Source organism: Berghia stephanieae, chromosome 12 (assembly GCF_034508935.2).
Source record: "Berghia stephanieae isolate SIO BIC M18660-M18661 chromosome 12, UCSD_Bste_1.3, whole genome shotgun sequence".
In the NCBI taxonomy this organism is placed as follows: Eukaryota; Metazoa; Mollusca; class Gastropoda; order Nudibranchia; family Aeolidiidae; genus Berghia; species Berghia stephanieae.
The window spans coordinates 38,647,974-38,661,707 of NC_088371.1; the positions used below are offsets into that span (position 1 = coordinate 38,647,974).

A 13,734-nucleotide genomic window follows, 5' to 3' on the forward strand; every position below is an offset into this window, starting at 1 on the left:
CTGATTCCTAATTTTAACAAGAACAAGTTTTTCTAAAGATTTCATGACTATTGAAGTCAGTGCAACAGGTCTGAGATCGTTCATAGTTTCAAGTTTGTCTTATTTTGGAACAGGAATAATTTTTGAAGTTTTCCAAATTTCAGGGATCGAAACGCATTGGAGGGACCAGTTAAAAATATGTGTATAAATGGGGGAAAGCTGATGGGCACATTCTTTTAATAATTTTCCTTTCAATCCATCCGGCCCAGCAGCCTTCCTCTCGTTTAGTTTCGAAAATACGAATCTCGTTTCCTCTTCACTGACCTCAATAGTCATTTCATCTTCCAAAGCCCTGTCTAATTTATGTTTTTCATTTTCAATATCAAATTTGTTTGCTGTGTCGAAACGTGAATAAAATTTATTTAAAGTTTCAATTTCGATATCTTCTGATATAATCGTGGGCTTTGGATTATAGTTAACAGCAGTTTTAAGCCCCCGCCACGTGTCCCGTATATCCCCAGAAGAAAAGCATTTTTCAATTTTATTTTTGTACTTGTCTCTACAACTAGATATTACCCTCTTTATCTCTTTTTGTTTTGTTTTCAGATCTTTTTTGTTTCCACTAGTAAAGAGAGTTTTCTTTTGGCTCAATAAAAGTTTTAGATCTTTTGTTATCCAAGGCTTGTTGTTAGGATAATATTTTATTTCTTTTTTACAAGACACTAGCTGTTCACAGAATTTTAAATACTCACTCACACAGTCATTCAGCTCATCCACACTATCACATGATTCGATAAAAACATTCCAGTCAGTGCATTCAAAACAACCACGCAAATCTTCACACACACTTCCGTTCCAGATCTGTACACTTTTCTTTACTGGTTTTACACGTTTAAAAACAAGGCGGTAGGTGGGGAGTAGCAAGAGCATGCAGTGGTCAGATAAACCTAATGGGGCAGGGGTAAACATTTATAACTATTTTTAATATTACACAGGAATAAATCTAATGGTTTTTTTTTTGTCCCTTGTCTCGCAGTCCACGTATTGATGAAGTCCCGGGAGAGTAAAATCGTTACATTGGTTAAAATCGCCAGAATGTCCTGTATTTCTTTCTTCAAAATATTTTTCGCTGTGGTGTTGTCTGATGATGGTGGAATGTAGACGTTGATGATGATGACATGAGTATATTCCCGGGGTAGATAATATGGTCGTGACGAAACAGTAATAAATTCAATATAATCGTCACAATACATTTCCATTATCTGACAGTTATTGGGGTGGCACCATTTGTTGTTAATATATGTGCACACCCCACCCCCAGTTCGTTTATTTACATTAGTCCGATCTCCTCGAAATAGTGAATATTGTTCAATATCAAAACATGATGATGGTATGTGAGGAGATAGCCAGGTCTCTGTTAACGCTATTATGGAGGCTTGACGATAGTCACTATTAAAAAGACACAGTGAAAACAGTTCATCAATTTTATTTTTCAGTGATCTTCTGTCACTACACAGGGTAAAAATGGACGAAAAGGCCGTCTGTTAAATTTTGTTTTTTATTCCTCCTTTTCTCCCCCTCTTTCTTACTTTAATATACGATGTGTCAATAGTGGGTGGTGGGAGTGACACGGGTTGGAGGGATCGGAGAGTCTCTGGAGTATATATTATCGAAAGGCTTTTGGCAGCAAAATTACAGGCTAAAACACCATTTATGCTTATAAATATACTAATGAATATAAAAATCAGGAACAATATATACTTCACATCCATTTTGAATAAAAATTAGGCGTAAATTCCGACGATTGAATGATAAATGAATAAAAATGTGTGTAGAAAACGGGTAAACAATCACAACACGTCTGTTGTCGCCGGAAGCCAGCGCCATAAAAAAAAAAAAAATAAATTGTCTAATGCGTTTTTTGAATGATACCTGCCTCATTTATCCCCTTCTATATACAGTATGCGCTTGGCTGAGAAGCTCATAACATTGCCATCCGGAAGTATAACGGACCGACACACAAAATTATGTGTGTAACCAAGAACGTTTATAGTCTAGTTATTACTGATTAGTGAGAAGTACTTATAAACGCGGCTGGCAAAAAATAAACAATAACAAAGACATGAGTGACGTCAACTTCGAACTATCTATATGTTCCTTTTTTTACAAATTCATTCTTTTGGATGATCCTAGTCGTTTTTTTTTGTTTTTTTCTTTTTTTTTTTTTTTGTGGCTTTCTATAGCTATTGCTGATTGTTATATTTAATCTGTTATAATTTTTGTTACAAGACAAAATAAAGATACCACTAGTTGGTGAGTTCCGACAGAAGATATGGTGATCCTCTCTTGGTTATTCAGTTGTCATAGCAACACAAAGTACAGTGTAGCATGTGTTTGGCGAGATAAAGAATTCAGTATTTTGCCGTTTGAATCGAAAAAAAATTTACTAAATTATCAAAGTGATTCTAAGCTGCTAGAAGTTGTGGGCTGTAAAAAGTAATGAACAAAATTGAACAAAACAGCTTTGAAAAAGAACAAAATAAAACGAACATTGGAACAGCTCTGCCAAAGATTTCTGTGTCGTCTGTCTGGATTTGAAGTGACGTGTTAATGTTTCTATTGTTATTGTTATATGCCGAGGAAAGTTTTTGAGCCCGAGACGTTCCATGTTTGGTGGCTGTTATGTTTCAGTTTTGTTCATTACTTTCTATAATATCAAACACATTTTGATAAACCGTTACTTGTTAATAATAGCTTCAATACACCTGGAGTGTCTCATTCCCTAGTCTTTTAGCTCATCTCACATTGCTATCAAAAACTGATTGGAAATAATAGTATAAAGATTTTAACATATTATTGTGACTGTAATAGATTCTGTGCGCTTGGCAAAGAAGCTCACAACATTGCCATCTGGGAATATAATGGACCAACACACAAAACTATGTGTAATCTTGAAGGTTTGTAGATAGTATGCGCTTGGCTTAAAAGCTCATAACATTGCCATCCGGAAATATAACGGACGAACATACAAAACTATGTGTAACCATGAACTTTTATAGTCTGGTTAATACAGTTCAGTGAGAATAACTCACAAACGCGGATGGCAAAATATAACAACAAAAGCTTGAGTGACGTCATCGTCGAACTATCTATAGATAGTATGCAGATGACGTCACTCAGGCCTTTGTTATTGTTTTTGCCATCCGCGTTTGTGAGTTGTTCTCACTACACTGTATTAACCAGACCATAAAAGTTCATGGTTACACAGAGTTTGTGTGTTGGTCCGTTATACTTCCGGATGGCAATGTTGTGAACTCCTCAGCCAAGCGCATTCTATCTATAGATAGTGTGCAGAAAGAAGAAGCTCACAATATTGCCATTCGGAAGTATAACGGACCAACACACTAAACTATGTGTAATCTTGATGGTTTAGAGTTTGGTTAATACCTTTAAGTGAGAAATACGGATGGATGGCAAAAAAAAATAATAATAATAACAAAGATCAAAGTGACATCAACTTCGTTCTATCTATTGTGTAAAATTAATTTCCGTAATGGGTGTGACCTGTTAGAGTTACTAACACTAACGTATCTTACCTTACAGGTGTTCCGTATCCCTACAGAGGTTGAATGTCATGGAACGCCATTCTTCACACTCAAGGGCCATTACCGAGCAGTCGATTATCTTTTTGCGTTATTACCTCCACATTTTATATCCAGGACTTCCTTGGCTTGCCCGTGCCTTTCTGCCAGATAGGTTTCCTTCCAGTACTGATTTTAGGATGGCGTTTGTCTCCTAATGTCTCCTAATGTCTCCCAATTACTAACGATACCAAGTACTAAATCTTCTAAAGACAAATATACTATTTTTCTCTGTTTATTTCTTTCTCTCTCCCTCCCACAATATCAAGCCACACATCTGTTAAACACAAATAACTTTCATCTTTGTGTATTTAATATTTCTCTCTTTCCCTCCAAAGAAATGGTGGCCTGAAGATCTATTTGTGCCGGACTCATTGCATCGTCAACCATCGGCTCCATTGCATGAACCCCCAAATCGTTATCCACTCCCTTCATTGCAACAACAACAACAACATACTGGTTGGTATAAATGGAAACACCATTCGACTCACTAATGTTATTGAAGATAATTATTGTAATGTCATTATTATCATCATTTTCATCATCATCATCATCATCATCATCATCATCGTCATCATCATCATCATCATCACCATCATCATCATCATCATCATCATCATCATCATCATCATCATCATCTTCATAAAAATAATTGAACTTCTATACAGAGCAATATCCACAAAACGTGCTCAAAGCGCTTTAAAAAATGTCCCTGACCAAGAGCAACGCGTAACATGTAGAACGAGACATGACGCCTATTAGGCGCTAATGCCATTTTCTTTCAGACTGGAACAACGCTGTTAACGGCGAGGTACTCATTTCACACATGAGTACGGTGAGAAATTGTGAGTAAAGAATCTTTCCCAAGGACTAAAACCATGCGCCGAGAGAGGCTCAATACCAGGACCTTCCGATCCGAAAGCGAGTTTTATACCACTAGACCACAATGCCGCACATCATCATCATCATCATCATCATCATCATCATCATCATCATCATCATCATCATCATCATCATCATCATCATCATAATCATCATCATCATCATCATCATCACCATCATCATCACCATCATCATCATCATCATCATCATCATCATCATCATCATCATCATCATCATCATCATCATCATCACCATCATCATCATCATCATCATCATCATCATCATCATAATAATCATCATCAGCAGCAGCAGGAGCATCGTGATCGTCGTCCTTGCTCTCTTCTGTCGTTATAAAATACAATCTTTTCACACACACAACACACACACACACACACACACACACACACACTCTTTCTCGTTCTTGAATGAATGAATTAATGAATGAATGAATGAATGAATGAATGATTTTATATAGCGCCTAGATCCACAATGTGCTCTGAGGCGCTTTACAATGCAGATGTAATATAACATATTTTCCTTTCCTTGTGAAGAAGGTGAAAGACCTGGGTGGGGATCTGACCTCCCATAGTGGGCAGGGAGGTACATACTGTATCTTCTATCCCCTTATATCTGTTTTCCTACATGCTTTCTGTCTTTGTCTTGGAATGAGATTACTTGGTTTTTTCCTGGCCCTAGTCGGAGTCCTGGCTGGGAGGGAAACAGTCAAATACATAGTTATTATTTTGGGAGATGATATTTTTTTCCTTGTAAATCATCTCTCTGTTATGTATTATTATATTTGTTATTTTTAATGTATAATGTAGGTATTTGAGTGTATTCCTCTTTGTTGGATTTTGTGCCCGGATAAGACTTATAGGTGATTTCAAACTAAGTACATTGGTGGAATGCTCTTGGAATCTTCATCTGATCCCTATTTGTTCCCAGTTCCCCTTTGTCTTACTTTCTCTTGGGTGCTTTTATTGTAATTCTAGAAATTTTTACTGTCTTATTTTCTTCCTTTTTACTGGCGCTGATATAACCTAAATGTGTTGCCGTAAAACCCTTAAAAACAAAAACAAACAATGTCAAAGGCCGTCGTATACTTTGTGTTGTATCTTTTACAGGAATCATTTTTACTCCTTCTATTTTACTACACATTCTGTGATTAGGAGTGTAGGTTTATTCATTTTTTTTAAAAATCTGATTCACGATGAAAAATAACTTTAAATAGTTTGCCAGTTAAGAGTATAAATAAATAATAAATAATTTTATTCTCGCACAGACAAGCCAATAGGATTCAGTAGTCTGATGTCACGCCGCACGGCAACGGCGGCCATCTTGGTTCTAAACAAAGAAAATCATTACTATTTATTCTTCATGCTGTCTAGAACGTTTCATATGCCTTGTGTTAAGAATGTATAAAATTCAAAACATGATCAAATTTATGTGTTTTTTTCCTCTGGAAACGCTTTTATGCTCGGCGGAGAAACATTTCATACGGGCGTCCGCCATTGTTCCGATAGTTTAGAGCCAGTGTTACTAAGTTACCATGCGTCATTAGGAAGAAAGTGACGTCACGACTGTTGAAGAGTATTCAAAGTATCCAATCTGTTCTCTATCCTACCAGGTCACAGTCAAACAACTTCTATCAATGACAATCAACATTCAGCAACAATGGGCCATCCACTGAATAACAGCAATCTACATCATCACCGGAACCCACATATACCACAACTACATAGTTTTGTGATCAATGGACATCAACGGCCCACAGCGGCTGTCACAGGCCAAGCGAGAGTCCCCAGTTCCGCCACATTTAATGTCCATCAGCACCCTCCATTTTCTGTTTCCAGCCTTCAACACCCACCACAATTCTACAACGGCCGTGAAGACTCGCCACCGCCTTCCGCTACCGGCAGTCAATTCCCGCCACATTTCACCAACGTCCATCAACATGCTTCACAAATTACCAACGAGCGTCAACATCCACCTCAACATTACAATGACCGTCAAGACTCTCCACCTTCTGTTAACGACCGTCAACTTTTATTACAATACTACAATGTCCTTGAAGACTCGCTACCTCGAGCTACCGGCAGTCAATACCCGCCACATTTTCTCAACGACCTTCAACAACAGTCACCTTTTATGAACGCCCCTCAGCACTCGCCCCAATACTACAATGACCATCAAAACTCGCCACCTTCTAACAGCGGTCTACACTCACCACTGTTAAACAACGACCCTCAATACCCGCCACAATACCCCAACGACCGTCAACACCCACCATCTTACACCAACGGTCGTCAAGACTCGCAACCACCAGTCACAAATCGTCAACTTTTTCCACCTTCCGCCAACGACCATCAAACTGCGCCACTGTCAATTAACGGTGGTCAACACCCAACGACGTCCACCAACGGTCATTCCTCCAAGAGGCTCACCTCATCGTCCAGTCCATATTATAACAGCAATACCAGCGGTAGCAGCATAGATGCTAGTGATGAAGACAGCAGTGCGAACTTCCAAAGCGTCAGAGACGGAATATTCAGTGACTGAGCATTGAACTCTCTAGTAGTTCAGAATGATGATAACAGTGATATGATGGCGATGATGCTGATATTGATGATGATGATAATGAGGAGGAGGCGGATGGGGTGGTGGAGGTGGGGGATAAGGAGCGAAATAAGTGATATTCAGCTCTTGTTCCTTATTTGAACCATTTCCCGTTGTCTTACTTTTAATCAAATGATTTTAATTGTAAATCTAGACGATTTTGACTATTCCATTTTCTTACTTTTTACTGACCCGGAAATGATCCAATGTGTCGATAACGCTGTAAATCCTCAAAAACTAAAGTTAAACTTTTAAACTAGCAAATCACTCATTTCCTTTAGAAGTTTCTTTGGATACTGAACTGTGCGTTGTATTATGACAATTAGAATGGCTCTCTCATATTATTTGATTTAACATGCACGAACAATTGTTTCAAAACTTTTCTTTCCAGAATTGGAGTTTTGCCTGGATTTTATTTTTGTTTGGGTTTTGATTTTTTAAATTTCTTCATTGCGGAAAGTGAAACAAAATGACAATGACCATATCCGGCGAACTGCATTTTAGGACAAAACTATCGGAGTCATTTGCTAGATGAGTGCTTTTGGTAGAAAATCTTAGGTTAGGGGTCACAGCATAATTCCATTAAGCTATAACGTCACCGTTATCGTGTATATTTTAAAAATGAAATGTGATTTTTCCTTTGTAAATAATCCCTCGCCTTTGTGTTTTAGTCTTAAATTAATAAATTATGTTTTATTTATAAATAAAGTCTTGTGTTGTTTGTGTTAGCATTCTATTAATCATTTATTATTCATGAATGTGCGGCTATGTGGTCTAGTGGTATGACACTCGCTTTCAGATCGGAAGGTCCTGGGTTCGAGCCTCGCGCTCGGCGCATAGTTGAGTCCTTGGAAAAGGCTCTTTACTCACATTCTCTCACCGTACTCAGGTGTCAAATGAGTACCTGGCCGTTAACAGCGTTGTCTTTGTCCGGAAAAAATGGTAATATCGCCTAACAGGCGTCATGTCCCGTCCTACATGTTAAATGTTGCTGTTGACCAGGGACCCATTGTAAAGCGCTTTGAGCACGTTTAGTGGATATTGCGCTATATAAAAGCTCAATTTTGTTTTTTTACTTCTGGATATTGTAAGTAGTTGCCGAAGCCCTATCTTACTTGTCAACCAGGCATGTTTGTCCTTTCTTGAACGAAATGGATATAATATTGCCTCAAGGCTATCCGATTCTGTACTCTTACTTGGGGGGGGGGGGGGTCTTTTGACCTCTCATTGTGGGTAAGAGGTCATCTGTTGTGTCTTCGTTATGTTGTCACTTTACCTGTTTTATGAGATTAATTATTTTGTCCTGGCCCTGGCAATTTTGGTTTCAGGAGATGATTTTCCCCCTTATAAATTTTCTCTCAGTTGTGTACTGTTTTGCTTTGAATAATGCAATATTATAATGGTTTGTAAACACTAGAGTATATTCCTCTTCATGAGATCCTGTGCCAAAAGGATAACTCAGTAAAAAGGATCAACTTATAGGGAATGAGATAAGCGGATGAGTAGCGTCCCTTGATTTGACGTCACCCATAGTCTGTGACGTCACCGGCGGAAAAGTTATTAGAAAGAGAGCGCGTCATGTTGGAGACGCATGCGCACAACCAATATGACGTTTTCTCTCTAAAAACTTCTCCGCTGGTAACGTCACAGACTATGGGTGACGTCCAAATCAAAGGACGCTACCCTTCCGCTAATCCCATCCCCTATTGCCTTAGAGAACTAATATATCATGAATATTGCATGAAAGTAAAAGAAATCTAGGCAGTTCGGACATCAAGCAACCTCGTTTCTTCCATCAAATGTTGAAACTCGAAATCCTTTGGTTGCTGAACAACCCACATGCTTGAATCCTGCTCCTGAACAATATTAGGAACTAAAATTCAGATGGGGAGGGGGGGGGGGTTGTTTTCATGAATAAAATTACCGCTTCAATTCTACCGTTGGTAGATTTTGATTTGAGAAAGATATCAAATATAATATATAAGTAGCAACGCCAATATGCCTCAGACTTCGGACAAAACTTTTGATCGATGTTGACGGTTTGTGTTTGTTAGGTAGATTAAAAAAGAAAAAAAAAAAAAAATATATATATAAATAATAAAAATATATATATATATATATATATATATATATATATATATATATATATATATATATATATATATATATATATATATATATAGATTGATTGATACACGTGTATATTCTATCAATCCACATATTTATCGCGGGTTGTTGGATGGGAGCATCACCCTTGAATCATATACCTATGATGTTCGCATGGTTGTACGATCCAATAGTGATGTCGTTTCTTCTTCTCTTTACTAGCCTATCCTGCTTCTTTGGTTTGTGATTGTATTTTTGACAGGGTTTTTTTTCTGTAAATCTTCTGCCTGTTTGTTTTTGGTTACTTATAATTTAGCTTATGATATCTTTAGGTTATGATTTTGATTTACATTTGTACTATTTTTGTTAGATTGCTTGTTTTTTTGTTTCAGCGGTCTCTCATATAACCTCAATTGTGTTGGAAGAGACCTAAAGCAACAAACAACAACAACAACATATTTATCTATTGATCTATCAATGGCGTCATTTGAGTCAAAGAATATTACAGGAGACGAATCAAATTTATTGATTTGGGCTGGTCCTTGGTAGATTTTGATTTGAGAAAGATATCAAATATAATATATAAGTAGAAACGCGAATGAGCCTCGGACTTCGAACAAAGTTCCTGATTGATGTTGACTGTTTGTGTTTGTTAGGTAGATCGAATAATATATATATATACTGAAAGGATTGACATGTGGAATCTTCAGCCCCCGCTAGTGGGGGCCATTGGTTGGATAACGATTTCAAGCAAAACTACTACTTTTTTGCCTTGGTACAATTTCCTGGAATGCGCAATAATTGATTCGCTGTGATTATCCCCAGACACCTGTCTGCGGATAATGAAAATTCGTTATCCCCAGACATATATTTGAAACTCCGCTCTTTTAAACAATTATCCACATTCCAGAATATGGAATGTTTCCAAAATGCACATAGAAATAAATTCCGTCTTCTTTTCTTTCCTTTTTTTTTCTATGCGAGTCTATTCTTTTCTCCTTTTAGTTTGACCTTTTGTTCCGTTTCTGAGCATGAATTTGTTAAAATTGTTTTTTTTTAATTATTGTTTGTTTTTTTCTCCTCTATCTGACCATTTGGTCGCTCTCTGAATATTTCTGTATGTTTGCTTTTTAATTGTTTATTCTTTTTAGACACTTTTTGAGGCCGGAGTGGGGACGAATATGACAATTTTCTAGAAAGTAGAAAGGAACTAAGAGAGAAAGAGTGAGAGAGAGAGAGAGAGAGAGAGAGAGAGAGAGAGAGAGAGAGAGAGAGAGAGAGAGAGAGAGAGAGAGAGAGAGAGAGAGAGAGAGAGAGAGAGAGAGAGAGAGAGAAAGAGAGTTTTAAAAAAAACAAGTGTCTGGGGATAACGAATTTTCAATAATAACAGCCCAGCCTTTTCGTTATCCCCAGACATCTGTTTGGTGATAACCAAATTTCTTTATCCCCAGACACATATTTGAAACTCCGCTCTTTTAAACATTTATCCACATCCAGAACATGGAATGTTTCCGAATGCACATAGAAATTAGGAAGTTAATAAAATATGTATAAAAACAAAAACCTAACCAACTTTAAATCAGTTGTTACTACATATACACAATATGCGTCGACTTCGAAGTGGGTGTCATGGCCGAATAGTTTAGTCGTCTGCCCTGGAAGTTTTGCCAGTATCGACGCTGTGGGTTCGAATCCTGGTTTCGCCACTTTTTTAAAAAATTCTGTCTTTTTTTTTTTACAGAACGTTGCAAGGGATAAATGTCCCATCCATCCTCCCCCCGTCTTTTTTTTTGTGCGAGTCTATTTTCTCCTTTTTGTTTGACCTTTTGTTCCGTTTCTGAGCATGAATTTCTTAAGATTGTTTTTATTTTAAAAATATTAAGTGTTTGTTTTTTTTCTCCTCTATCTGACCATTTGGTCGCTCTCTGAATATTTCTGTTGGTTTGCTTTTTAATTATTTATCCTTTTTAGACACTTTTTGAGATCAAAGTGGGGACGAATATGACAATTTGCTAGAAACTAGAAAGGAACTAAGAGAGAGAGAGAGAGAGAGAGAGAGAGAGAGAGAGAGAGAGAGAGAGAGAGAGAGAGAGAGATTTAAAAAAAGAGGTGGGGGGAGGATGGATGGGCCATTTATCCCTTGCACCGTGCTGTAAAAAGTAGACAGAATGTAAAAAAAAAGTAGCGGAACCAGGATTTGAACCCGCAACGTCGATTCTGGCAAAACTTCCAAGGCAGACGACTAAACCATTCGGCCAAGACACCCACTTCGAAGTCGACTCATCTTGTGTATATGTAGTAACAACTGATGTAATGTTGGTTAATCTTATGTTTTTATAGATATTTTATTAACTTTCCTTATTTCTATGTGCATTTGGAAACATTCCATATTCTGGAATGTGGATAATTGTTTAAAAGAGCGGAGTTTCAAATATCTGTCTGGGGATAAAAAATTTGGTTATCCCCAGACAGGTGTCTGGGGATAATGAAAGCCCAGCCTTTTCGTTATCCCCAGACAGGTGTCATGTGGAAGTATAGTTTGAAATATAGAAGAATTCGCGGGGATTTAATTCAGATTTATAGATTGGTACATGGTATGGATAGGATAGACTTTTCTGATTTTTTTTTTCATATTCTAATATTACTTTTACTAGAGGGGACAAGTTTAAGATTTTTGTCTCTAGATACAAAACAACCATAAGACAAAACTGGTTGTTCAGAAATGGGACAGTTTGAAATTTGAAACAAAGAATGCAAAATCTATGGATTATTTCAATGTTTGTAGATAGGGAATTATATGATGGGAGATTTATATATGACAAATGATACGTGTTTGTACTGCTGTTGTACATGGCTTTCAATCTTGTATGTATCTATTATGCATTATTATATTATTATGGTTATCTTCTATATGCGTGTGTGTGTGTGTGTGTGTGTGTGTGTGTGTGTGTGTGTGTGTGCGTGCGTGCTTTGCATGTCACGGTTAAAGATATATATTTGTACACCGCATATACATGAGTACATTTAAGTTGAAATACTATCTTTACCACGTGTATCATTATTGTAATCTTTAATCAATGGATTTATGGCATTACTATTAATATTAAGGGCATTCAAGGGATCTTATCCTATTTTGCCCTGTACCATATGTTATGTTATATTATTGTTATTGTAATTATTATTATTATTATTATTATTATTATTATTATTATTATTATTATTATTATTATTATTATTATTATTATTATTATTATACTATTATTATTATATTATTATTATTATTATTATTATCATTATTATTATTATTATTATTATTATTATTATTATTATTATTATTATATATTATTATTATTATTATTATTATTATTCCTGAAAATGACGTCATTCAGGTCTTTTCTTTTTCTTTTTTTTTTTTCTTTTTTTTTTTTTTTTTTTTTTTTTTTTTTTGCAATCCACGTTTATGAGTAGTTCTCACTAAATTGTAATAATCAGATGATAAAGACCAAGATTACATATAGTTTTGTGTGTCGGCCCATTATACTTCCTCATGACAATGTTGTGCGTTTCTTAGCCAAACGCATACTATTTATTGGCATTCATCGCATCGCTATATTTTGGTAACCCCATATGGACTCGATAGATTTAAATAACATTTATATTACATCAGATATTATGTCTCTCGTTTTTACCAAGCTTCCAAAATACGAATCTCAACAATTCTGCATTACAATAACAAACAATTTAACAGTTTTCTTCAATTCTAGCGTCACTGCGACAACCAGTGATACAACGAATGCAGTATTTACAACTTACCTCCACCACCCCCACCCCCGCCTCTTTCATACACACACGCATGCGCTAGAACAGTGACACGCCTCATGCTTAATTCCCCCCCCCCCCCCCCCCCCCCCCACGCGAGTCCCATTGCGTACTGACATTGTTTATTCAAAATTGTGTGAGAAGATAATTTGCTGCCTCAAATAACGATAGGTGCCTATCATGAATACGTCTGCCAATCCGTGCAAAATAAAAAAAAAAGAATAGAGCAAAATTGGTTCATAAATCGGCGGTAAGATATTTTGTGTGTGAGTCTCTGTTTTTGTGTATCTGTGCGTGTGTAAGGTTGTGTGTGTGTGTGTGTGTGTGTGTATATGTGTGTGTGGAAGTTATTTACGCACGCGTTTGTGTGAGTGAGAGTGTGATTGTGTATGAGTGTGTGTGTATTTGTGCGCGTGTTTGTGTGTCTGTGTGTGTGTGTGTCTGTGTGTGTGTGTGTGTGTGTGTGTGTGTGTGACAATGAAAAAATAAAAAAAGAACTTGGGCATTTATGTAAAGCAATATCCAATAAACTTGCTCAAAGCAACTTAAACTTTGATAGACAAACAAAAACAAACACCAAAGATACTATTATGAGAAAAATAATTCGATATGTTTAAAGATATTCCCTTAAAATGTCTTTAGACTGAAGTAACCAGCAATTGAAATTGTACCATCTCCATTTTTTCTTATT

The 13,734-nt window shown here is 36.6% G+C and overlaps 1 protein-coding gene across 1 annotated transcript in view; it reads left to right on the top strand.

The window, feature by feature from the left end:
- LOC144957797 (uncharacterized) overlaps nucleotides 1-7,815 on the top strand; it is an 18,601-nt gene extending 10,786 nt beyond the window's left edge. Inside the window, exons 4-5 of the mRNA XM_078889227.1 lie at nucleotides 3,959-4,079; nucleotides 6,130-7,815. Coding sequence (XP_078745353.1) covers nucleotides 3,959-4,079; nucleotides 6,130-7,061 — 1,053 coding nt within the window. The 3' untranslated portion in view covers nucleotides 7,062-7,815. The remainder of the gene's footprint in view (nucleotides 1-3,958; nucleotides 4,080-6,129) is intronic.
- The last annotated feature ends 5,919 nt before the right edge of the window (nucleotides 7,816-13,734 follow it).